This window comes from Halichoeres trimaculatus, unplaced genomic scaffold (genome assembly GCF_033239565.1).
Source record: "Halichoeres trimaculatus isolate MK-OKI-2021-1 unplaced genomic scaffold, fHalTri1.1 fHalTri1_scaffold_12, whole genome shotgun sequence".
NCBI classification, from domain to species: domain Eukaryota; kingdom Metazoa; phylum Chordata; class Actinopteri; order Labriformes; family Labridae; genus Halichoeres; species Halichoeres trimaculatus.
The window spans coordinates 13024520-13051624 of record NW_027437190.1 but is presented as its reverse complement, the minus strand read 5'-3'; the positions used below and the strand labels follow the sequence as shown (position 1 = coordinate 13051624).

The following is a 27105-nucleotide window of genomic DNA, read 5'->3' as shown; positions in this document are numbered from 1 at the left end:
AAACACTACAACTCCCGTTATTTTGGGAGAACAGTGAACTGCCATGATTGGAGTTCCTGCAGTCAATACGGTCAGCCGTTCGGTGGTAACAACAACTACATTACCCATCAAGCCAAACGAATTCCAGGAAGTACCACCCGCGTTTCCGTGGTCACCGTAAGATTGGTTCGCCGTTGGTTTCCTGCAGCAGAGAGAAGAGCGGCGTCGAGACTGACTGGGAAGCCCGAACACCATCACCTACAGCAACCGCACTGTACAATGAAACTATCACCAATATCTCCCTCTCTCGATATTCGCTTCGTCACAGTTATACTGCTGGTAAGTATATGCATTTCAGATTTCGGGTTTTAAGAGCAGCAAGGCCAAGCTAACGCTAGCTAAAATGTTAGTTAGCATGCCGCTTGATAGTTCGCTGCTAGCTTCTTGCTTGCATGAGACGTGGCTTTAAAAGTGGCTTAGGTGACCTGCAAGCTTACTCTGTCTTTTCTGGTTATGCAGTTATACTGCAGGTTCACTGTGATGTCACTTTGCCCGGTTAACATCAAACTATTCTCATAATTTACCAAGTTATCCAACTGCAACGTCAACTTAGCCGGTAGTGTTGAGTAACGTTAGCTGTAGTGTAATAACTTACGTTAAATTAACCGTAACAGCATACAATGTTTATAAAACAGATGTTTGTTACTGGATAAACCATAATGGTATATTCCGTAACGCACCTTTCGGCATGAGCTGTAGTGGGACTTCAAATAACTTTGTTTAGGAGTGGTACAGCATCAGTTTAGCATTGGGTGCTACCGCCAATCGAGTGTAATGTGACAGCTTGTAACTGCTGCTGTGCTTAGTGTCTCGTTAGTTTGCTGGATGTGTTGGTCTGTTTTATTTGATCAGACCTAAACGTTATTATATTATAAATGTGCGAATGTATTGTGGGGCTCTCAGTGCAGCTGTGAGTATCTCTGAATTATGCTCGCCGGTTGGTGAATTCCTCTGTTGTGGCTCATTCCTATTGGCTGTCAACCCGGAACTAGACTGAACGGAGCAGTTTTGCTGGTATGAGAGTTTGGGCCTGCGATGAAAACTTTTACATTCACTCTTTATGCCTCAAATAATTGTGCTCCTTGTTCAACGACTGCGATTTGACACTTAGTATCATCAATAGCAGTGCTTATGAGGCAAAAGGCTGAAAATGGTCACTTTGTTTTTAAAGTGAATACATTTTTCATTTCCCTTTCATTTCAGTAACCATTTATGGCCTACGTTAATATGATTTTCATTAATAAATTTAAATATTTAAAAAACTTTAAACTGCTCCCAACCAAGGTTAGGACAAAGATGCTGTTAGCACAAGTTCCCAAATTTTTGGGTACCCAATAGTTAGTAACATATAATGCTGTCTGAAGTGTGTTTGGGGCTCTTCTCCTGATAACACTTGTCAGCAGGATTACAAGGTGTATCCTGTTTAAGCAGGATCTTAAGCACATATCACTGCAGATGGATAGAGTATGTGGGCACAATTATAAAGCATTTTATCGTCATGTAATTACTAACTATATTTGCAGTCTAGTTAATTATCTGAGCAACTGAGTCAATATTCTGCTTAAGTCCACTGAGTTTATTCCACTATATATCAGGCCTACTTATAAGAGTTCCTTTAAGCCATGGTTTTGGGAATCTTGGTCTAAGAAAACACAATCTTTCTTTTCTACAGTTGTAATTTTAGAAATTCCCTGTTGGTGCATCATAATGACAACCTTGTACTTTTTAGAATTTACCTGCAAGGAAGACTCACAACGCTGGGTTTTTGTTTCTTAACAGAACACTGTTCTTCTTTGTGTCACTGCTGTGTCAATGTGTTTGACAAAGCAGACTTTTCAGCTTCTGGATCATGCAATGATTTGAAAAACATCAGTGTATTTGGATTCACAATTGTGGAACATGTATTTCTGTCAAACTTTTAAAGACCTCATATAAAGTTGAACTTAGTATTATTCTAGCAGCTTAGTCTTTTATCTTTGGTTTGTAGCATTAAACCATTAACAGCCCATGATCTAAGTAGTCAGATGAGATGTCTGATGAAAAGAAAGCACAGATGAAGTTTGTACAGTATCGTGCAAGCCACCATGTTATATGAGTAAGGTAGACTCAGAGAATATGTGCAAATACAGCTCATGCAAAACAGTCTGGGGAGACAAACATTGAGCATTACTGTAGCTTTCTTTCTGCCATTTGTTTGAGAGCTGAATTAACTCAAGGTGGGGCTTGAAACAGCCCTGGTGATTTGTTTACAGATACAGCTTACTTAGTTTAGACACATTTGAAGGTCTGTGGTCTCACCACAGAGAATTACATCCTCTTCATTTTTCTCTTCAAAGTTATTTTATTGCTCAACATTTCAAGCATTATTTGGTACTGATGTTAATCAAGTGCACATTTTTCTGCCACATTTTTCTTGGTTTCACAGATATCCACAACATTTCAGAATACTTTCATTAAAATATGTTATTCAGTTTCTCATGTGAGTTTCTCTGTAGGCATGGACAGATTAGAGGTTACATTGTTAGCTGTATATTTAGCACAGTACCAGGAACAACTACTGGTGAAAGGGCCAGAAACAGATCCTCTGGATGGGTTACATTTCTCAGGTTCACAGGGGGTTAGGGACGCAATGAGAGAGGGGCAGGAGGTTGCTGGTTCAAAGGATACTGGGTACTTAACAGCTCAACCAACCCCCATAAAAAATAAAAGTTAAATTTATCTAGAAATATGAATACAAATGTAGGCACCAGGTGTTTTCTGCTTTGATGCTACTGCAGACTGAGAAGCTGGTTTCCTCGTGTTGCCTTTCACTTTGAATGTCCTGAAACAACTCCTTGGTACTGGATTAAATCATATCACATAGTCAAATAACTGAAGTTTCCTTCCTCTCCTCCCACAGAGTGTTGTCTCAACTATCATGTTTTGTGTTTTATATCGCTGAGTGATCTTTTTTCTGTGTTTGCAGGCGATGGGCCTCTCTACTCCTGGAAAAACAGAAATCACCAGTCTGGACTCAAACAACATTGATGAAATCCTAAGTAAGGCATCTGTCTTCAAGAGTAACTAAAAGTGGTAGTTATAACTTTTAGGAAATGCAATAACTTTCTCACAGAGAGTTATAGGGAATTAGCCACACAACTTGCAAAACATAGTCTTTCAAAATAAAGCCAGCCAATGGCTGTTGGCCTAGCTTTGCCTAAAGACATCAAGAATGTGAAGTGGCTATATTTCTTTTTTGCTTTTCAGTCCAATTCTTGCTACTGAGGTAGATATTTCTGTTAATGTCAAGATAATTCTTTAATACTGGCCCTGGTTTCTGTTTTTCACTTTTCTTTATTTGTACCAAAAGGGACAACACCAAAAGTTGGGATGGTGTATCAAATGTTGATAAAAACACCATTTGTTGGTTTGCATACCATCCAAAGAAATGTATCTAATGTTGAAATTGGAAAATTGCTTTATAAGTTTAATATATTCACTGTAAATTTGATTAAGGGAGACAATTCAGTAGTTGGGCTTATGATTGTTTTGCATCACCTTTTCTTTTACAGCACTGTAAATGTTTGGGGACCAAGGAGATCAGTTTCTTGAGTTTTGAAAGTAAACTGTGGTTCCATCATTGCTTGATATTGGAGCTCAGCGACACCTAGGCTTGGGATCTCCTTTTCTTGTGCTTTTCATTTTGTCACATGCCAGATGTTATGATAGAATTATAAGTCTTGAGGCGGGGCCCATCCCATGAGAAGGTCAGATTTTGATTCACGAGACCTTTGAACAGTTTTACAAAAGTGTTTTTTAGTATCTTTAAAATCTCTGTATAAATCCAATTATTTATTTATTTATTTATTTATTTATTTATTTATTTTTAATTATCAAAGTGATTTGAGCTCGTGCAGTGATTTGCACTTAAGTGTTATGTCTCTTGCAACGCGATGCTGCCTGAGGATCGCAGCCATCCCTGTCTGGTTTTCTGCCTTGTCTTTCTTGAACTGTGATTGCCCCAGATTGTCTGAGTCTTGAGCTGACATAATGCACTGTGGATGATGAAAATATGTTGGCTAAGGAACATTATTCTGGAAGTTTTAACTAGTTGCTCTTTTAGTCAAAAGAGAATTTTTTTTTCTTGTGTTTGCTGAGCCTTAAAAAACACACACACACACAAAAATTAATTAAACCTTTCGATCTGTTGTCTTTGCATTGCTGTCAGATAAATACACAATTTGAATGAATAGCTTGGCAACAAATTCTGTTTCTATGATTGTTTTTACTGCCTCCCAAGTGTTTGTAAGTTGGCTTGTACGTTCAGTACACTGGACCAAAAGATGTTTAGTTTCAGTGTACTTTAGTTAAGCTATTTTTAAACACACCAGCTAAGGTTGGCAAAATTAGAATAAAATTTAAAGGAAAGATAATAAAGCCATCTATATTAGTAGTTGTGAATTGAGTGTGATAAGATTACTCAAAAATTTCAGTCACCTTAAAGCAGGAAAGTCATTTTTCATGGATGTAATATTTCAAGTAATATGTCTCTTAAACTGTTTCATGTTTAATCTTTGGGTATCCTTTCTCCACCCAACAACATTTTGTAAATAAGTGCTCCAATGAATGTATATGGTTTACAAATTCTGTCTCTGTGAAAGCTTTCTTGTTTTTTTTTTTCTGGAGTGAATGAGAATGGAAGCATTTATATTGATTAGCCAAATTAATTGATGCTACTGGCAGAACATACATTCCTGAAAGTGTTCAGTTACAGTCAGAGGCTTATGTTTATTTCCTGTTTGTGTGTCTTCACTTACAGATAATGCTGGGGTGGCTTTAGTGAATTTTTACGCTGACTGGTAAGTCTTTGGTTTCTCTCCTGCTGCCATTAAACCTCCGTCTGGTGACGTTCATCAAAATGTTGTTTATTTAGGTGCTACTTTATTTTGGAATGATAGTTTAGTTTTTTATCTAACATTTAATTGCTGATCTAACTAAAAGCTGAATGGAAAATAACAAACAAAAATGACTAAATTTACTCTGCTGTGTATTAGAATCTATAATTAATCACTTTGGAAAACCTGGACTTTGTTTTGACCTCACACAACTCTCCTTATTTCCCTTGCAGGTGCAGGTTCAGTCAGATGCTTCATCCAATTTTTGAGGAGGCATCAAATGTAGTAAGGGAGGAGTTTCCCAACATTAAGCAGGTGGTGTTTGGACGGGTCGACTGCGACCAACACTGTGAGTTTCACTCTTTTTTTTTGGTGTTTTTTAACACTGACTTCAGTCATACAAAACTGCAGCACACAGACACCACTTAAAAATTAAGTTCTTGTTATTTATTGATTATGACTTTTTTTTTAGATTCACCTGCAGCCTCCAAAAAATCAGAGAAAAAGAAAACGGTTTACCATGGAGACCTCTTTTAATCATTTCATCAGAAACACAATTGTTTTTAGATTTTTATTATATTTTATTTTATTTCATTTTTACATTCACAATCCTGAAACAGAAGCATTATTTCAAACAAAGGGGAAAATGTTTATTTGATTATTTACTCAATGATATTTTAAAAAGCACTATTCTTAGTAACACGCCTAAATACAGGGCGGAGGTTGTTTATGGTGAATCAAGGCTTTGCAGTGCTCAACCACCCACATTGTATATATAGAGGAGGACACACACACACACACACACACACACACACACTTCCTGACTATATTTAATGCACATATGTAACCATAGATGCCCAGCACACCAAAGCACAGACACATAAACGGCCAGCCTCAGCCTTTTGAGATAAAGCAAATTAAAGAGAATTATTGATGACCTGCAAACTGTTTGAAGACTAATGACAAAACTGCTGCTTCCTGTGAAGACGGGAGGCTTAGAGACACCCTGCAGGGAGATTGACACCTGCCACATGCACACACTCACACACTCATTCACTGTGTGCACAGAGAATATTTACTCTTGGTGGGGGGCAGCTTTCATGTGGGAGATCAGAGCTCCGAGCTGACTGAAGGCAGTGTTTTCAGAGTGAGGTTTAACCGCCCGTCTCGTCACTGCTCCGCTCCTCATCCACCCATCCCCATGTGCTTTTGCTCCACTTCTACTTCTTCATCAATTGATTTCGTCCTTCTTTGCTTAACTTTTCCCCCGTGCAGCCGACATAGCCCAGAGGTATCGCATCACCAAGTATCCAACTCTGAAGTTGTTCCGCAATGGCATGATGATGAAGAGGGAATACAGGGGTCAGAGGTCAGTGGTCGCCATCGCAGACTTCATTCGCCAGCAGCAGGTTGATCCTGTGAAAGAGATAGAGTCATTGGAGGAGATAACGGCTCTGGATGTGAGTTGAAAACAACCCTTTCACCATAAAACTGTAATTTTTGTCATAGTGGAAGAAGTTGGAATCATTTATTTTCCTTCTTTTGGTGTCTCACTCAACAGAGAAGCAAAAGAAACATCATAGCCTTCTTTGAAACAAAGGACTCCGATCACTACCACACGTATGAAAAGGTTGCCAACATCCTACGTGATGACTGCACATTCCTTGCTGCTTTAGGGTGAGATGCACAAATGACACCTTTTTGATTAAGTTTTTGTCACCATTCAAAAGAAGCCCACATGTATCTGAAACTTGTATGAACTGATTCACTTCCTCAGCGCTGTATCCGAGCCAGAGCGCATCAGTGGAGACAATGTTATCTACAAGCCCGTGGGGGACAACACCCCTGACATGATCTACCTCGGCTCACTCACAAACTTCGACCTGACCTACGCCTGGGCGCAGGATAAGTGTGTGCCTTTGGTCAGGGAGATCACCTTTGAAAATGGAGAGGTTTGTCGCCACTTTTTCTTTTTCACAAGGGTATTAAAGCATATACTGGTTTTACAACCCTGTAGTTGCTGGACACAAATAGTCACAGGGAAAAAGGTCTGTGGGGTCATCAGGGCCTTTACTCCACTTATCGCTGGTGCTGTGTGTGTGTTGTGTGACAGGAGCTGACTGAAGAAGGGATCCCATTCCTCATCTTGTTCCACGCTAAAGAAGACACCGAAAGCTTAGAAATATTTCAGCAAGAAGTGGCTCGCCAGCTCATCAGTGAGAAAGGTTTGTGTTTTTAGTTGTTTGTACATTTGAGTTCTGAGTCTTTGTGAGCCAAAGTTGTTTGTAGAAGTTGTGTTTATGATGTTTTGTCTCTTCTTCAGGGTCCATTAACTTCCTGCATGCGGACTGTGACAAGTTCCGCCATCCTCTGCTCCACATTCAAAAAACTCCCGCTGACTGTCCTGTCATCGCTATAGACTCTTTCAGACATATGTATGTCTTCCCTGACTTCCGAGATGTTTCGTAAGTATCACCTTTAACTTTGACTCTCTGAAATGGTTCTTTTCACATTACAGTATATTTTTTCCCTTTAAGGTGACTGTGAAAGTGCGGTCATTTTGACAATTTTTTTGACTGTACAACACACATTAACTTTGCTGTACAGTGTATGTTGTGTACTCTTTGAAGTTTTTGAGTTATAGTTAAATGCCGTAAAGATGCTCTAAGGAGGATCAATTTCAATTGGACTACCTCGCCACCTTCTGGTCTGGAGTCTCACGCACACTGTTGTGAAGAAGTGACTTTTACAAGTCGTGTGGTGGGATTTTTAGGAGATTGGATTGAAACAAATTTTCTTCATTCAAGACAACTTCTTACCACATACAACGTGCTGAGGTAAAGTTAAAGTTATGTACCGCTACGGTTTGAAACATCACAACAAGCAAACTTTTGTACCATAGTTTAGTAGCTAACTATCTATATCACTGCTGACAGCTCGGTGCTCCGACGTATCTGTAGGTTCAGCGGTTTCCTGAATAACCGGTTACATGTGGACATGGCATTAGAAACTCCTCACAGCCAAGCAAATTTTGCTAAAAGAATAATAACCGCAAGAACTATACTGCCTGTCACTTCAGTTTTTATCTTGGTACCAAATAACTCCCACAAAATGTGTGAAAATAGCTCCAAACCCAACAAACCCTCATTACTCTTCAGTTATTGAGCTGAATCTCACTAAAGTGGCAGGTTGCACAGCTCTGTTACTGTCAAAAACACACTGAAAGTTTCAGCCTGTTATCTTTTATAGATGTAAAGAAATCATAATTCTTAACACAGTGAATGTGTAAATGCAAAATTTGAGAAAAATGGGCATAAAAAGTTCAGGCCACTTCAGAAGGCTCTATGAGTGACCACAGGCTTTCCTGCAGTGATAACCAGGGGCAATTCCAAGTGTTTCCAAGACTGAAACAAGTGTTTGTGCCTTTTTATTGAAATGAATATCTGCTGAGAAAATTGCCAATTCTACAGTTGGTGTACTTACATGTTTTTTTGTTTGTTTGTTTGTTTTGTTTTTCATTGCCCTTTGCCAAGTAAGACCATTCATGGCCTCATTTTGATTTTGTGTGCCACCATGCAAGGCATCGCCCAAAGAAGACTTTCCTTACTCAGTGCTTCAAATATGGAAAACAACAAAATCAGCGACAGCTTGTTGTTTTTTGTCCAGTGTCACATAAACACTGCAGATTTTCATATAAACCACTGAAAACATTCAATTGACAGCACGCTAAATGTTGATACTGCTTCTACAAAAAATATAATTTTCACTTTTTTCCACAGTTGAGCCACCTTAAATTGGATGTTCAGTATTATCGGCGTGTGATGAAGGTTTAGAGTTTTGTGTAAAAGTGTAGTGGCTGGTTACTATTTGAGTTAAAAGTTATTTGCCAAATAGAAATGAAATTCTCCCAAATGCTTCTGTTATTACCAAATTCATCACCTGGTTGTCAAATTAGTTTGATATCTGCTGCTTTCTTTTGGACATTTTTGAACAATTATTACCTGATGCTGATGCTGTAAGTGAATTATTCATAACAGGCTTTCCTTAAATTAGGTTTACTTAATTACACACACACATACGCAGACACTCACACACTATAATCCACCATGGACTTAACCCCAGAGAAATGTCACACCTCTTAAAATCTGTCCTTTATGAATGGGCCAGGACACCGGAGCTAATGTGACATGATTTGGCACGTGCAATAAGTGCTAAACTAATCCGGTCTAATCTAATTTCATCTTATTTATTCTGCCCTCCACCACTCCGCCTCCCCCTGCCCCCCAATCAGGGTCTGATCAGATATACAGAAGCCCTGAGGACTGACCAGCCCTCCTCAGCCTAATTACATCACATCACCACTGCATGTGGCACACAGCTTGTAATTACATCAGTGCAGTGTATGTTTTATACATATATGTGTGTGTGTGTGTGTTAGTCTGACACAAGGGGTTAGCTGTGACTCTGCTTGTGTGACAGAACAGCAGCTCATGACCTGTGGTTAATGAGCGCACTTCACAGGACTGAGCTGGAATAAAGCTGCCTCAGGACACATCCACAGGGACTTCTGTCTTCTGCCACTGCCCCAAGCTGTTGTCTTCTTTCAGCTCTGATCCGCTCTGCTGTCGTAGCTGGTCCGTCTCCTCAGCAGAAGTTGGAGTGTAGGAATGCGTTTGTCAAACACCCCGTGGCTCATACAGAAACCACTTGTACAAAGACTGCTTTTGAAGTAGCAAATGAAAGTGATCTAAGAGAATTAGCTGCCGCGAGCTTTTTTGGGGGTCATTTTTCTTTGTATGAAAGTCACAACCACCCAGTCACAGGAATAAACGACAGGCTTTATCACAAGTGACTGAAATCACTGAAAACAGAGGACACCAAGTTACCAAGAATCAGTAAAGAACACTTTTATGTGTTTTTTTCTAGTATCCATGGCAAGCTCAAACAGTTTGTGTTGGACCTCCACTCCGGAAAGCTCCACAGAGAGTTTCATCATGGGCCCGACCCCACAGACAGCACGCCTGGACAGGTAAGACAGGTTCAGCCACAGCACTGATAGTTTGTCGCATCAAGCAGAACTTGTCTTTCAGGTTCAAATTTAAATATCTCCTGCAGGAGGAAACAGCAGGAGAAGCGGCTAGCAGCCCTCCAGAGAGCTCATTCCAGAAGCTGGCACCCAGCGAGACCCGCTACACCATCCTCACACGGGACCGTGACGAGCTGTGACCCTCTACAAAGCTCCAGTAAACCTGTGACTCAATGCCACAACCCGGGGTCAGGGAAGGGGTTAGGGTTGGGACAGGCCAGCGGAACAGCAACACCCAACACCTATACTGAAGAGAAAGAGATATAGAAATCAAGGATGAAGAGAAAAAGGAGGAGAAATGGAGAAAAAAGAGAAGCAGTCCATGACACAACCATGTTGGAAAAATCTATATTTTCATAACTCTTTCACGTACAATTTTTATTTTGGATCAAAAGGAAATGGGTAAAGGAGAGAGGTGCAGGCAGGGGTTAGGGGCATTAAGAGAAGTGTTTTTACTTTTTTTTTGGAGCTTGTAAATATGTTTGTGCTACATGGGCGTCTCATTGTCGGTCTAAATTAAATACAGAGTTTTCTTTATTTTATTCCTTTTTTCCATCACCTGGCTTTTTGTGGAAAAAGAACCCTGAACAGTTCCTTCACTCCAGTCGTACGGTTCTTATCTGTGGGTACCCAGCCTGTCAGGTCGGGGTTGATTTAGTCTCACTTGACCTCATGACTGCATCTCAATATGACCAACTCTAGCCTAATTCATTTGTATAGCACAAGTAATAACAGTATGTTATTATTGTTTGAAGTAGCTTTACCTCCGTATCTTCTTCACACACACACACACACTCTGAAGGAATAGAAAAATATTTTTAAATACTTAGCTGGGGTGACATGATTTCACATGTGACTCCAGACAGAAGGTAAGGAGACAGAGCTGCTCTGCCTTATTGAGATGCATCCCCTCACCCCCTGGTACTAAATGGTTAAAGATAAGATGTCTCTTCCAGTAGTTGTACAGAGTATTGCCCCCTTTGGCCCATTTTATGTGTTACTGTTTCACAAAGCTTAATCAGAGATGATGCCATTTCTTTTTTCTAAAACAAACAGAAAATAATGTACAGTGCTTTACCTGGTACCAACATGAAACCTGCTGGTTTTAACTTTGTGGAGGCTTCCTGCCACAGGCACTGGACACCTTGTGGTAGTGTAAGGTTATTTTTGGAAAAACATGAACCTTCATTGGTTTCTTTTACATCAAGATGACTTAAAACAAAAAGACAAATCTACAGTAAATTTCTACATAAAAGCCTAGTATTGGAAAGGTCAGTGTCCAGACCTCAGGCCAATTTCAGATTTAGTGTCAGAGTTTCATATACATGTAACCTGACCACAGTAGCATGAAAAGAATTCGTTTCCAGATTTGAAAAAATGTAACAGGCCTGTCAAGTAGCCCTCAGGCTGTACCTGCTACCGAAGGTGCCTCTGTTTGAGTATTTTAGGATGTTGATGCCGTTATGAATTTGTTTTTTCGTACTCAAAACCATTCTGTAAGAATCCATGTTTTCCCCAGTTGATGTGCAGCTTACATGCTGATACCTCCACGACTGTAAAACAGTAAAACATTCAAAGTCAAAGCGGGGTGAATACCTTAAAAAGGCACAGCATTTTCCATGACACCTCTGAGTGGATCTCCCAGGAATCTAATAGAGAAGAGACCTGATTTGATATGGTACATTCGACCATGATCATGAAGTTATAAAATAGCTCTTTTTGCTGTTCACCTCTTGATAAATGTGTCACCATGCCAAGGAAGGAAAGACGCTGTCCTCTCTGGTGTTTGAAAAAGACAAGAGACAAGACAGAGGAACCCATGTGAGCGCTGAAAACTTAAGTCCGCCACGTTATACAAGTTGTGTTCAGTCTGGTTTTGTGTCTTTGTATATCTGAGATTTGGTACAAGTCTGAATCTCTGACATGCGTGAACACAGATGGATCTTCAGAGGAAGCCAGATTTAGAGTGTGGGGGACCCATTGCATAGTTTGTACTGTGCGTCCTGCCCTTCCATAGAAGCCAACAGATGCCTGCATAGTGACATATCAAGCCCACACACAGGAGAGCAAAAGAGAGGAGAGTGTGATTCCATTTCTAAACCAGTCATCTCAGAGGAGAGGAAGAGTACAAAAACAAAAGTAAATTAAAAACCATTTTACAATATGTTGTGCCGTCTGTTGTTTGTATACATGGTGTCTCTTTTTTGTTCTGTTTATCAAATGAGTCACATCAAGTGTTGGAAAAAAACATTTATTTGCAACAGAGTCATCAATATATGGCAGGTTTTTACACTTTACCAGGGAGGGATAGGGGAAGTGGCACTTTGGCACCTCTTTGTGCAATATTTGCTCTTACACTTTGCAAAAGGACCAGTCAAAATACGAACAGTTTAAATTAATCAAGTATCTTATCAGGAACACTTTTATTTACATTAATCCGTTCACATACTGTAGTCTAAGACGTAGAGGTGTTCACATTGGTGTATTTTTTTGCATAAAGAAATGCGAAGGTGTGATTTATGGAAACCTATAAAAACTTGCCCTAAAATTATAATTCTGAAAAAAATAAATAAGAAATCAGCTTGAAAATTCAAACCTGGTTTTAGAAAATGATAACCTCTGACAGAGCGTCCGGGTTTGTAAAAATGATTGAACTTGTCTGATACTTGTTAGACATGGACTGTGCTCATCGTCGCTTGCAACTTAAAGCTGTAGTGTTAGTAACTGCTACAGTGTGTTCACAATGAAAAAGTCACTTGTGTGTATAAAATGAGCTTCACGGTCTCACAGAAACACTGTCCAATCACATCTGAACAGCAAAGACTGACTCTTGAGTAAGGCTGTTGTTTTGTATTAGTTTCACTGCAGTGGTTGATGATAATATCTGAATGAGCGTCTTTAAGGCACACAAACAGGAGGTCTATTTGTCAGTCAGTCAGTGGACTGGTTATTCAGCTCTGAGGGTCAGAGAACTGACCACATCTGTCGTGTCATTTGTCCTTGCTCGACTCTGGCTTCGTCGGTGATTCAGGCGGTGGTGCTGTCAATTGTTTCATCTGTAGTTCCACTTGTGCTTTGCGGTGATTCTTCACCAAGTTTCCTCCTGCAAACCCTAAAGCGCCTCCTCCCAGCGCAGCAGCCACCCCTGCAGCTTTGAACCCAGCCAGTAGGCCAAGAGGACCTCCTAACACGCCGCCCAGCAGCGCCCCGGCAACCGGCAACACCGCCAACTTGTAGCCCACCGCCTGGAGAGACAGAAGGAAGAGAAATGTTCTAATTTAACACCCACATACACACACCTTTGGAAGGCATTAGCCGCAGCTTTCAGAGAGTCTGCGAGAGAGTTTAGACGCCTCTTTCCTTTCATGATCACACATCGACTCGCGAAAGGACGAAAGAGGGGGAAAAAAATACACACAAACAAGCCAGCAAATGAAAATCAACCCCTTCCATAGCTGCATCAAAGCCTTTTCATTATCTGCATTTAGGAGAAATCAGAGAGATGTGGCCTGTGTGTTATTATGACTGCTATCATCAGAGTGGAAGGTGCTTTTTGCTGATGACAATTAACGATACACACATGCACACACACAGGTCTGCAAAGAGACGCACATTTGATTAACACTTAACCATTAAATTAATCTAGTTCAAAAGCCTTGCTCGCTTGTCCCAACCCCTGTAGCAGTCGAGGGAATTTTAATTTCATCTGAGCAGAGTTAAAAGGAGTCTGGGTGCAGGTTGAGGAGGATGGAGCTAATATGTATTTGTGTGTGTGTGTGTGTGTGTGTGTGTGTGTGTGTGTGTGTGTGTGTGTGTGTGTGTGTGTGTGAGTGTGTAATGCAGTTTGACCTGATGACAGATTACATGCTTTCAAACACGTTGAAACATCTGACACCCCTTTCATCTCATCTGCTTTATCTCTGTGCATACACCCTCCCCTCTCCTCCCCCTCACTCCCCCCTGCCCAGACGGAGTGGTCAACCTTTAATGCAGCCCTGTTTTAAATTGAATTGACTCTGTCATTAAAGAAAAATCCTGATTAGAGACTTTTATTTCAGAAGTGTGAGGATTTCGTTTCAAACTTTTAAAGCTTCAGTGAACTTAACTCAGTAACTAATAGACAGCCTGCTCATGTATCTTCTAAAATATTTGCTGAATCAAAACACAATTTAAGATCAACATGTTTGCTTTTCTTGAAATGTTTTGACCAAACTGTAAAAGTTTGATGAGGGTTAGTTAGTTAGGGTTACTTTGTGTTCACATGGCGATAAGATGCTTTTTGTTTTAAATAGGGCCGTCATTGTAACGTGTCAATTAGATTAATTAATTACACCGCAAATTAACGCGTTATAAAAATTAACGCAGATTAATCTGGATTCCAAACCTGTGGGGCGTTCAAAGACGCACTTATTTTCAAATGTCTGGTATTTACAAACCGTTTGTCCTACTTGGAAAAAGTGGTGTTCTCGTCAGATTTTCAAATTTCCGATGGTTCCTGAATGTATCACACCTGACCTCAGCAACATGCTTTAAACTGGGGGGAAGCGAGAGTGATACAGTCCACGTCTTGTTATCATGTCCTCATGTCCTTTTTGAAAATCGGCAAAAAATCAACCGTTTGCTCAATTCTGTAAAAAACAGATAATTCTACACTCTTTAATGCTTTAAATATGCTCTGAATGATCGATATTTGTCCTGTATTTAAATCAAAAGAATTCTTTGAAAATTTGCTTCCATCTTCCTGGTGTCATGTTTCAGCTTGAGGCTGCTCTGCACCAATGAGCAACAGTTTGTGTGTTCAGAGCATGTAAAACTGAAAATACTTCACTTTTCTTTGATCCAAGACTTGAATTAAGTGTTTTGTACATAGTTCCTCACAGTTTTTAGCCTTTAGCCCTGGTTCTCCTGACCTCATAGAAGTATAGAAGTTCATATTGCAGTGACAGTTGAGTCCACAGTGAGTAAAATGTGACAGAAGCAAAAACCGTCCTAAAAATCAAATCAGCTTATCTTAGGTGCAAGACTGTGTTAAGGTAGATTTTGTTAAGGTAGGTTCATGTGTTCCTCATGCCACAGGGTACCCAAAAATGTGTTGTATATATTCCCACCTTATTTTTAAAAATTGTTTTAATGTCTTTTAAAATAATTTTAATGTCCTGGAATCCAAATTCTTTGTTTTGGGACCTTAAGCAGATATGAGATTAAAATTAGATTAATTAGATTAATTAATTACAAATCCTGTAATTAATTAGATTAATTTTTTTAATCGCCTGACAGCACTAATTATAATTAAAGGATTGTTGTAAAAATTAGCAGAACTCCTTCTTGCTGAGGTTTTTCTTTGACTTAAACAGATAGATAGCTACTTTGTAGCAGTACTTTGTTTCTAGGTTATCCGCTGCCCTGTGCGAGCAGTGAAAGGTTTGCTTCAGCACACAAAAATCACGACTGTGTCATCATCACCACCTCTGAGTGTGTAATTAGAGTCCAATGACTTCACACCTCCATTATGTTCCTGAAAGTGTGAGATAAAAAAAAAATAGAGTTTCTCATCTGATGAGCATCGTTTACCTTTCGTGGAGAAAAAGACTGAGACAGGAAGTTAGGTGAGATGAAGTGTTTTATCAGAGCCTTGTGCTCTGTGGGTGTGTCAGTGTTGAAGATGTAAAAGAACAGGTGATTCATTCTGAGTATAACAGACAAAAAGTTCAACATCTCGAGTGTGTAATGTGTGAAGGGCAGTGAGTCGTCCCTCTGAGTTACACTCAGTGTGGAAGAGTGGACTGAATTGATAATGGAAGCCCAAATGCTGCTCTTGAAAAACTATTAAACAGTCATTCAAACCTCTCCTTAATGCCAGGCGCACACACACACACACACACTTACACACTGTCTCTTGTCACTTCTCTATCACTCTTCCTCCCCTCCTCTCCTCTCCTCTCTCTATTTCCTTAATTGCATCTTTCCTCCGTATTCAAGTGGATCAATAGGGACAAACGCTGTGGAATGGCTGGGAGGCAAAGTGCCATCGATCTCCCCATCTCCCAAACACTACACACACACACACACACACACACACACTCACACACACACACACAGATCAGATCATCATGACACACAGACACACATAGACACACATATACACACCTTCCCCAGGCTCTTGGTCCCCTCCTCCACGTTGGCAGCGGCTGTGTTGACGTTGTCCTCTATGCTGTCAATCTTCTCCTGCTGGGACTGATGCACAGAGGTTACACACACTGAACCACACACATGCACATACACACACACACACTTGTAAGCGAGCACATTCACCTAAATATACACAAGCCACATAAAACACACGGGGGTGACAGAGCAGCCACCTGTCATATAATAGTTTTTTTTTTACATGTCTTAATTCTGCTCCATGGCACAAGTTAACACAGAGAGAGAGTGTGTGTGTGTGTGTGTGTGTGTGTGTGTGTGTGTGTGTGTGTGTGTGTGTGTGTGTGTGTGTGTGTGTGTGTGTGTGTGTGTGTGTGTGGCATTGTGTAAATCTCGTGAATTATTCAGAGTGGCAGCTGTCTCTCTCCATGTGAGAGCTGGATGGACACAGTGACCAAACAACAACCAGGACACTTTTTCTTCTCCTCCTCTTCCTCACCTCTCCCTAGTAACTCCCCTCCTTCTTCACCAAAGTTGAGCTCTTTTACAGACATTTAGCTCCTCACAACAAAGTCACATTTCTGACTGAGTCCTTGTTTGTCTGAGGCCTAAACTAAATTCAAAGGATGAATAGTTTTTCATTTGGCGCATTATGAGTCAGGAAAAAGAGGAAATTGTTTGTTGTAATTTTCAACAACCATAAATGGGATTTTTTATGACTTAGATTTATTCCCCTGGCTGCCCTAGTTCCAAAGATGATCAGATTATGACGAGTGAGAAAGAAAAAAAAATGCTGAAACAATCAAACATTCATCATCCCTCATAACTTTCAGGGGGAAGGCGAGGGTGGTTCCAGCATATCTTCCTGAAGCAAAATTTGTGCTTGACTAGGACAATTTCAGCAAAAACTCACAAAAAAACAATCAAATGTTTGTTTTGAAAATACAGAATCATGCACGCAACAGATTTATTTGTGAGTCTTCTGGTTCCTGACTCCAGGCTATGACCTCCGCACTGAGCTTCACTCCACACATCATGTTCCTAGTCTATTTTCATACGTCCAATTTCACACATACATAGATGACATAAATTACAGAAAATTTGACCCTTTGATGTAGCTTTCTTTTACTGTACTTTACTCAAACAGTCTGAATCTAATGAAAAAAATGCATTTAAAATTTTACAGGTTAGTAATGATAACTGATGAGCAATTTAAAAACACTGAGTTTTGTGCTGAATCTGCGCTATTTCTAAATAGTTCAATAATCCTTTACGCAAGATTGATAAATTAGTGTATGATTACTACAGGTAGGTTCTGCAGGAATTTTAGATACTTGTTGATAAACACAACATTTAAACTCTCCTCTTCCTCCTTGGCTCAGTGCCAGCATGGCATTTGGCATCTTAGCACAAGCTAACCACCGGGTTATTTGAACCATACCTGGTTAGCACAAAGACAACTCACTTTGCTCTCCAAGTTTCAGAAATTGTGTGACAGTAGAGCTGAGCTTCACCCTTAATTAGTAAGAAGCTTTAGCTGTTTGGCGCTTGGTTTCATTTTGGTTGTGTTTTTGTATCTCCGTGCTACGTCCACTATCTTAGCCGCCCGGGGTAAGTTCCTCCACCTGCTAATCAACATCCAAAGCCACTTGTGCACTGAGCGCGCTGTGATTGGCTGATGGAACCACACTCACTCTCTGCCCAGAAGCGTCCCTAAACAACCAAAACATCAACATACAGGCTGAGGAGAGGGTTTGAGGCAGACAGACACTGACACATATGTACACATGTATAGAGGCATAGAAGTGACTGAACAGGCTTATCCCTGTAAAAGTTGACATTCTGATTTTTAGGAAAATCCTTGCAGACCCTACCTTTAACATCACACCAAGCTTTTGATTTTAAAATGCGAAGAACTAATGTTGTCGTCTCTCTATCCTCTTTCTTTCGGCAGCTCCTTTAATCCCAATCTCCAAGCCTAGCACAAACACAGCAGGTGACTGTTCAAAACCAGTCTGTAAGTTCACCTCCTAAAGTTTTACTTGCTACTGTTGTTTCCAAACAGCTGCAAAGTGCTCTGCTCATAGCATCAAGTAATGAGTACTTTTTTGAATACTCAAGATTTGAGAATTACTGTAAAATCTGTACTTTTAACTCAAACAGTGTACACCTGCGCATTTTGTGATGTTTTAGCATCATTTGTTATAAATGGGTGCGATTCAAATAAAGATTCACTGCTCAGTCGAAAACACATAAAAAAAACCCTTCAGGTAAGAACACAAACATCGGAACAGCCACTGACATGACGCATGTAGAGGAACAGACACAACCACACACTCACTCAGTGTTTCCACTGTGGCTGAGCGCAGGAGTATTACTCCCCTAACGACGTCTTTCACCCTTAGTGACTACAGCGACATGTCTATGCTCTTTCAACCCCCTGCCCCCCTGCTTTCACCCTAACTACATCTTCACTCTCTCTTTCTTTTCCTCTGTTAATCTCACCCTGCTCCCCTCCCTCTCCATCCCTCAGGAAAGACTGATAATCTGCGCCGTCTGTTCTCCACCTGCTCTGATGTATCCCTTGTTCCTTGCCTTCCCCTCTCTCGCCCTCGTGGACGCCCCCCACCCCCCACCTCGCAGCTCCCTCCAAAATCCTCCCTCTGGTCCTCATCTCCTCCTCAATCTCTCCCTCTCGGCCTTGGAGAGGGGCCTCTGGGGCCCCAGCAGCGCTGAGCTGATCTGCGAAACCTGCTCTCACATGGGGCTTCACCAGGCAACACACGCACACATGGTCAAATACACACACCACTTCCTGGAATGACTATAGGCGAACAGGCTCTGTCACATTGTTTTTAGGCTCACAGGGGTAGCTGTGCACACATGTATGAGAGACAGAGAAATGTAGACAGTGTAGTAATGTGAAGGTAGCAAGATGTAAAACTCACATGGACAAGAAGAGAGAACTCCGTCACCAAGCCACTCAGCCCTCTCAGGTCCTACAGAAGAGAAAAAAACACCTTCATTACCACATCTACTGCTCTTCATACAAACCCACAGACTCAGTGCATTCACGCTGATCATGTTAATGTTTGGTAATCACAACTAATAACAGTGAATATCCATTTAGTCCCACAGCATGAAGTCTGCAGAAACAGGTAAGAGAGGTCAGCTGGATTAGATAATCTTGCGTTTGCGATGAATCATGCATAAGACTATGGCACTATTTATCTCAGAACAAGGACAAGAACAGCTGTTTATGTCTTCTAATTTGCTTGAAGTGCTTGAACTGACACAAACATGAGTCTGTTTTATGGGAAAAATTTCACCCCGTCACAGGCGGGAAAACACAGTACAAATCATTGATGGCTGGATTCAACTTTTGGTTTTAAGTCCTGTTATTGCTCATGCTGGCTTTCTGTCACTTTGTCAAAACAAAGTCAATGTTGGTTACTGGTTCTTGGTTACTTCTTCTTCTAAAAAAATGTCACAGGTGTAGGACATAGTTAGCTTCAAGTAGCTACGTATATAAAGTGGAAGTGTGGTCATTATCCTCAACCAACAGGTGTAATGTATACATGCTGAATAATAAACAAAAGATGCTTTTTATTTACTCTTTGGAAAGACTTCAAGCATTTGCACGGTGTTAATTGCAAATGCTTAAACTGTGACGATGAAACTCTTCAGTCCCAGAGGATTTAGTTCGTCAAATGTAGAGACAAAGTTTTGCTGATGCTGTTGTTAAAACTAGTTTAATTTAGCTGAGATTAAAAGATTACATCAGAAACATACTGTGATTGTATAAGACTGTTATAGGTATCACCAAAAGCGTTTGGTCCAGACATGCACACCTCTTCCAAGCTGTCCCAAGACTCTGCTGCACTCTGATCTGAAGGGATCTCAGGAAGGCGGAGCTGAAGTTGCCTGCAAGACACCGGCTTCTCGCCAACATCTTCATCAGAGTTGCAACGGCTGGACTCACAGCTGGATGGCTGAGCTGCAGGTGCTGGCGTTGGTACTGGGTTAGAGTGCAGGAGCAGGAATTCTTGTGCAGCAGCTGACGCCCTGTCTTTGACAGGCTTGACCAGCGCTTCCAGAGAGGCAGCGTCTTCAGCACGGACCCGAGCACACAGCTTGTCCATCTCTCTGATGTTAGCTCTCAGCTGCTGCAGGGGCACAGAGAAGAGGCAGGGGGTTTGGATATCAGAGTGAGGGTGGATGAATCAAGAAAGAAATGCAAGTTACCGTGGATGGAGCTGTTTAGATAATGATACTAGTATCAGGAATGCTTCAGCCTTATAGTGCGGTACTCTAATCACATCATTTATAAATCATAAGAATATCATCCTGATTTCTCTTCTTCCAAACAGCTGTTCATCAGCAAAATAGATATGATGAATGCTGCTGGCTACTTGTGGTTTAGACAAAACAGAAGAGCAAGTTTCACGTGAACAATAATGTGACAATAAAGAAACAACAGTGCAGTATTTGAGGCTGTACCTTATAAAATTAAAGAGGTGCTATTATTCTTCCCTTGTATTTGAAAAAAAAAAAACGTTAATTGAAAATGTTGGATGTCAATACCAAAGGTATTGGCAATGATTTGTAAATGTAAGGCAATGAATTTAAATTGCAGGGTACATTGTGTTTGAGTAATCCCAGAGCCTGTTCAACGTTTTATGGGGCCCTAAGCAAATTTCATTTGGGGACCCTCTTACATTGAAGCACAGACTACTGTTAATGAATGCTTTATCATTCACACATGATTGTCATTCACAAACACTAAATTTGTCATGAATGTTCTTACTTTATCTCAATCATGTACAGTACTCAGCATGAATGAGTACACCCCTTCAGATTTGTCATAAAACCTTTAGTTTCCTTTCAAAATCAACATTTTCTAAGACATACTTTACCACAGAATACTCCCCCAATGTAGGCCATTGATCGCAAATACTATTTTTTAAGATTTTTTAAGATTCACAAAAAGAGATTTTTTTACATTTAAGATCAGGATGAAAAAAATGAGTTCACCCCAATCAAGCGAGTGGGAGCAAAAATACATATACAGTCACTGTTTTTGCCCTCTGTGAGCGGAGTGTCGTGTAACCCAAAACCTGTAATCCCAGCCGAAGACCACGAGTGAGACCACTTAAGCCTGAAAATGAGCAAAAGAACCACACTTTGGTCCTCTTGTAAGGAATTTTTATTTACTTCTTTAACAGTAGGATTGTCTGGCAATAAAACACAGTTTTCTTGATATATTTATCAAACAAGCCTTTTCTATCAAACCGAGCTCTACTTCCATGTTGGTTGGGCACCAACAACAGCAACCGAGTGTTCCTCGTCTACCTGTTGCCCATAAGCGAGCAACCATGTAATCTGTCATGTGTGTTAACAAGTATGTGTGTATTTGGGTCTGGGTTTAATAAGGTTCAGTCTTGAGCAACCCATCCCCCTCAACCCCTCCCCATGCCTTGAGGGGGACAGGGGGATTACATCCGAGCCATCAGCCCTCCAGGCCGAGGCACGACCCGGGCTCAGGGGGTCATCCCGCTGCCGATAACACATTCTGCTAATTACACAACATGAATAAACATACACGTGCATAAAACTGAAAAATACTAATCAACACAGAGAAAGTCAGGTTGGGAACCTGTCAGACTGCAAATTAACCGTGACTGAACCGAGCTGAAACACACTCTCAATAGCAGATATTCATGATAGAAGGGTATCGACTATGCTCCCCCACCTCACTGTGTACAAGGGGGCACCGAGTCTGTCAGAGCTTCTATTGATGGCGAGCTATGCGCTGATCTAGTGGAATAAATGTCAATCAAATATGAGAGTATGCAATTTGTCTGGCAGGGAGGGAGGCAATAAAAAGCATTGAAGATGAAGAAGAAGAAGATGATGATGATAATATTGAGGGACAAAGAAAGGCAGACTATCCAGATCCATCCATCTGCCTTCCCTCCGACTTGTTTATCTATCTCTCTGCACTATGGGACACACACACACACACACACACACTGTGCAGAGCAGACTGTGTCTTTCTCTGGATTAACACCATGAAGACACGAGAAAGCACTCGCAGAGTGTCTCTGGAGTTTACAGGGTAATGGTGAGAGGATAGGTGTGTGCCTGTTTGGAGTTATTTCACCTTCAGAGACACGTTGGCTTCCAGGCAACAACTTTCCCTGGAGGCATTCACATCCACCATGTGAACAAGTGAGCAAGTGCTTACACACACAAGAGACGGTACATTTGGGGTTTGGTAGCAGCATTTTTTTCTGCCCTGATTTTTAGGAACAAGTTTCTATACCGAGTTAATTTGCCTGACAAAAAGTTTTTTCTGCATTAGCCATTTGCTTACATTTACATAAATATATACAAATGCCAACAAATGTGTTTTAGTACGATTCTGATTTATTCTCTTTTCCTTCATATGAAAAAAGGTTGGGTCAGGTACTTGTGAACTACATGAAAGAAAAAACTCGTCTACTGAGAAAAGCATAAAAAAGCAGAAAAGTAAAGTTAGGCCCAGTGTTGAAAATCCTACTGCTAATCTGCTTTTTCCTTTTTCTGATGGAACAAAGTTCACTTTGTTACGGGTTGGGTGGTAAGGACAAATTCTTTCTTGTAAGCCCAACTCTTTAAAGAATAAGACTCATGTATTTTTTAAACTGGGCTTGTAAGGGTTAAGACAAATTGTAAGAAAAATACATGATTTGTAGTCGAATGGTCACACTTGTTTAGGAATCCTGAGAGGCAATAAGTCACAGCATTTTTTAAAAACAATCACCACATTCACATATCTGTGAGGCTCTGGCTTGAATAAAGTACTGACTGTGTCCGTGATGACGTGGAAGATGGTGGTTATGAGGTAGCTGGTGTTATGAAGAAACTGCTAAATAGCTTACTGGTTAACTCATGCAGCTCACAGAGCCCTGTTTTATACCTGAACAGTTCTGCTGGCATTGATGTGCTCCTGGTGAAGGCGATCCCATTGCTGGCTCTTTTGATACTAGAAAAAATTGGGAAAAAACAAACAAAAAACAATCTGTTATCCATCTGTGGACCGGAAGTGACAGAGTGGACGTGATGGTGCGATCATGTGGGGCGCCAGATTTTAGCAGTCACCTTCAGTATGTTATTGTGGTGTTTCTGCAGCCTCTCCAGGTCCGTGGGAAGAGCCACTTTAATAAACTTGTGGATCGGTGCCTCCAGGCGCCTCAGTGTCAGCTTGTTGCTCTCCTCTGCCATGTGGCCTGCTGACTGCCCACAGCCAACACCTCTGTGTAACTTGGACGCTCCACCTGCTCAGATTTATCTCACTGCCCCCACAGAGAAACCAGCAGAGTAAGTTTTTAATAAATACGTAAATCAAATGAATAAACTCAGTGACGCATGCAATTTCAGCCCACATGTCTAAAGTTGGCACCTCAATAAGACTTATTAACAAATCTCTTGACACCATCCTTTTAGTGAGGACAGTGAGATAAGTATGACTTGTAGCCTGCAAAATATTCATGCTGAAGCGATGACTCGATCAATCGATTAGTCAAACACCAAAGGCAAAGTTGCTTAACATTCCCTCCTTTCAGCTTTGTACATTTTTTAGGTCAAATTAATTCATTCCAATCTTTCGACAGTTAGGGTTAGTTTCTTCAGGAACAGGGACAAGGCATCTAGAAACTTCAACCTACACTCTGGGCCTTTAGTTTTCTTGTGTTTTAAAGCTAAAAGTGGGTCAGAACTGAAGGTTGTTGTTGATGAATTGTTGAATCATTGTCCTATCTAGAAAAAATATCACAGAAATGTCTATTTGTGGTCTCTAAGCCAAAAGCAAAGCTATCAAATACCGTGTTGTGTTGTCAGCACAAACACATGTTTATTACTAAGAGAACTTAAAAAATCCAAACACATTCACATTAAATAATCTGTGTACTGAGATCAAGTATAAGGTTACGGGCTAGTGGTGCTTTTAAGTTGACAAACCCTGCTAGACTTTGTCGACAGAGCCACTTGTTTCCCACTCCTTTAACAGAGTTTGAATACTACTGATTGGCATTTTCAAATCTTTGGATGTCTTTTTATATTTTTTTTCCTGATTGATAATGTTCCACTACCTTTTCGTACAGGCCCTTGGACAGTTCTTTTACTTTCCCCATGGCTCTATATCAATGAAATATGCAGAGCTCTCTCCAGAGCTTATAAAAATCAATGACTACCACTTAACACTGGTTCTAGTTACAGTCAGACAAGTCAGACGTCAGACACTCACACCTAACAGCCATTTAAACGTGTGGTTATTATCGTGTCATTCAAGCGTATGTAGACTGTTGATGAGGACCATTTTGGTGATTTCAGTTGTCATTATGATATAGGGTACACATTGATATGTAACGATAAATGGCTTCATCTGACTACTCGTTTCGATAGAAAGCTAGTATTTCCCAACTTCAGCAAGGGTAAGTAGACGTACGAGCACAATTGTAACCATATAACGCTTAACAAAAAAAAGAAGGAGTCTTAAAAGCTAATAGTGCTCTAGTCCTGTTTCTTGACGCAGCTGCTCGTCCAAACAGAAAGTGACCCTGTTAGCCCACATGTGATATGAGAACAGCTGTGGCCAACTTGAAAGTGTTAAATAAAGGGACTGGCACAGTTTAGCTGAGGATCAACTCGGCTAACTTCTAGGAAGTCATCTTGCAGTTATACGATGAACTGAATGTGGCTTTACGGATCGATGAAGCCTGAAAACCATAAAACTCTTCCACTGATCATGAGTCAGCCCATTGACAGTTGAAATCCACACAGTGAGACTTACCGCTGAAAGAAACGAGAAGAGTCGTTTTTATGATTCAAACTCGTCGACGACTCTTCACAGCCTCTCTGCCGTTGATAGAATGGATAATTACACACATTTCCCGATTTTCAGCACTGCTTTCAGTTTCTTTCTGACACTTTCTTCTGTTTGTAAACAACCATCTCTCAGGTGCGTCGACCAAAAGTTTCCGACGTTAACCAGCATCCACTGCACAATGAGTTCCTCACTCATCTCCATACATGAAGAGGTAAATAAGAAATAATAAAAAAATTAAACACAGCATTTAATATAGATATGAACAGCAGCCAGTGTAAGGTTTTGCCACCAAATCACCCAAAACACTCTTTTATATTTCTGCAATGGTTACTCCACAAGGATGTGCAAGCTCTTTAATTAAAAATATACATTTAATTCTACAATATCATTATTGTTGTCATCCATAAATTCTCAAAATGTACTGTTTAACAATAAATGCAGGAAAAGTGAAGCACATTATTATTTTTAGTTGAAAAATTATTATAGTTAATGTTCTTAAACAGACAATGCCATTTAGGAGTTGTATGTTATTTTTGATAAATGTCTGACTTCTCAGAGAATTCCAGTTTGTGGCTTTAATTTGGGTTTCAAAATACAAAATCAGTTTGAAACAACTCAATCCTGAAAAACAAACAGTGGGAGTAAAAGCATTTCATTTTGCTGGATGTTTTTTTTTTATTATTATTTACAGGTGGTCTAATAAATCTGTTACTTTAGCACTCAAGCTGACCCCTTTTGTCCTCAGGGGTAGAATGAGTCAGATGGTCTCAGACCCAGCTCTTAGTGAACGCTTATAACTGATCACTTTTTTTTTTTTTTTTTTTTTTTTTGAAGGTTGAATGATATTGTTGCTGTGATTAGTTGTGATTAGTTATGGCTGTATTATGTACCATAAGAAAAAAATCACTTCTCGCACTTGATGGAAAGACTAACTTGAAGCACTTTGTTGCACTAACCAAGGTTTTCCCTCATGTCTGAAGTGTTGCTTGTGTTGTATGTAGATTCGCACCAAAGCATCTGCTAAATGAACTGTACAATCTGTTATGCACTACACCTTCACTCTTTCATTTATGTGATGCATACAAAAGTAACAATTGTTCTGGTTTCTTGGTAGCAAGATATGATATTAGGGGCATCCAAGTATTGTTGAATTGTTGTATTCTATCTTTTAAAGTGTGTTTTATCCCCCCCCCCAAAGTAAGTGTTTTAGCTAGATGATTAGCCACCATTTGATGATGCAGCCTTAGCATTCTTCCAATACAAAAGTATCAGTTTCTTACCAGTTATAAGGCTGTAAGAGGGAAAACATTATCGCCGTGTTGCTTAGTCTTCTACGATAATGTGCCCTCTTGACCTGCTCTTGACACTGAACCATTGATTTTGTTGATTTTTTTTCCTCTTTGAAGTTATCCCACAGGGACATAAAGTCTGTATCCGTCATATTGATTTGGTTCAGTGGTGTTGTCTTGTACTTGATGCGTTCAAAGATTGTGGCTGATTTAACTGTTAGTTGTTCACTCAAATCATCAGTTGTAGTCTGGTTTTGAAATGACATAAAAACAGGGGACAAGTGCTCAAAAGCCTAAGATGAGAATGGAAAATGGTTCGTTTGAGTCCATAATCCAAATACATACAAAGAAAGAAGATAATTCAAATTTGAAAGGCACCAAAAACAAATTTTAGACCCTCACTCTTTCTAAAAAAGAGTTGTTTTGTCAAGGCTGATATGAGCCGCTGAATAAATGACATGAGGATTTTACTTTTCAAATTGCAAATAAACTAACTTAAAACTTTGATGTTTTTTGAACCTAGCGTTACATTAAAAATGACAAAATAAACTGGTATAAACAAAGCACATTCACAAGCAATGGCAAGAACCAGAGCTCGTCAATAATTCCATAACAAAGCTCTGATTTCTAAAAGTCAAATCTCAGGAAAGAGGTTAAGGAAAGAAATACGTGATTTTCCTGTTATATTTGCAGAAATTTCCCCTTTCTGTTATTTCTTTAAGCCTTTCAAAGTTGACTATACATACAAAAAGCAAGACTCCTATGGAAAGAAACATATATTATGATGTTTTTCTGTTTTATGTT

General features: G+C 40.2%; 2 protein-coding genes across 2 annotated transcripts; one reads left to right on the top strand and one right to left on the bottom strand.

Moving 5' to 3' along the window:
* The first annotated feature begins 160 nt into the window (after nucleotides 1-160).
* On the top strand, nucleotides 161-12161 carry erp44 (endoplasmic reticulum protein 44). The gene is made up of 11 exons (XM_074683564.1): nucleotides 161-318; nucleotides 3005-3077; nucleotides 4838-4877; nucleotides 5147-5262; nucleotides 6189-6373; nucleotides 6475-6590; nucleotides 6691-6865; nucleotides 7027-7138; nucleotides 7237-7378; nucleotides 9840-9942; nucleotides 10029-12161. The coding sequence occupies exons 1-11, from the start codon at nucleotides 259-261 to the stop codon at nucleotides 10137-10139; spliced, it is 1233 nt and encodes a 410-aa protein (XP_074539665.1). The 5' UTR covers nucleotides 161-258; the 3' UTR covers nucleotides 10140-12161.
* An 83-nt stretch (nucleotides 12162-12244) lies between these two features.
* stx17 (syntaxin 17) lies at nucleotides 12245-25169 on the bottom strand. The gene is made up of 7 exons (XM_074683565.1): nucleotides 24977-25169; nucleotides 23287-23480; nucleotides 23105-23170; nucleotides 19995-20309; nucleotides 19092-19142; nucleotides 16147-16233; nucleotides 12245-13244 (listed from the first exon to the last, which is right to left on the bottom strand). The coding sequence occupies exons 2-7, from the start codon at nucleotides 23407-23409 to the stop codon at nucleotides 12990-12992; spliced, it is 897 nt and encodes a 298-aa protein (XP_074539666.1). The 5' UTR covers nucleotides 23410-23480; nucleotides 24977-25169; the 3' UTR covers nucleotides 12245-12989.
* Nucleotides 25170-27105: the final 1936 nt, after the last annotated feature.

Bases quoted from the DNA above. Each gene is read 5' to 3' on its own strand.
- erp44 (XM_074683564.1), top strand. From the start codon at position 259: ATGAAACTATCACCAATATCTCCCTCTCTCGATATTCGCTTCGTCACA. The intron at 6,374-6,474 runs GTGAGTTGAAAA...CTCACTCAACAG, and splicing joins AGGAGATAACGGCTCTGGAT to AGAAGCAAAAGAAACATCAT. The intron at 6,591-6,690 runs GTGAGATGCACA...TCACTTCCTCAG, and splicing joins ACATTCCTTGCTGCTTTAGG to CGCTGTATCCGAGCCAGAGC.
- stx17 (XM_074683565.1), bottom strand. From the start codon at position 23,409: ATGGCAGAGGAGAGCAACAAGCTGACACTGAGGCGCCTGGAGGCACCG. The intron at 19,143-19,994 runs GTGTGCATGTCT...TCTCTTCTGTAG, and splicing joins CTTGGGACAGCTTGGAAGAG to GACCTGAGAGGGCTGAGTGG. The intron at 16,234-19,091 runs GTGAGTTTTACA...TCTGTGCATCAG, and splicing joins AGTTCTCTCTTCTTGTCCAT to TCCCAGCAGGAGAAGATTGA.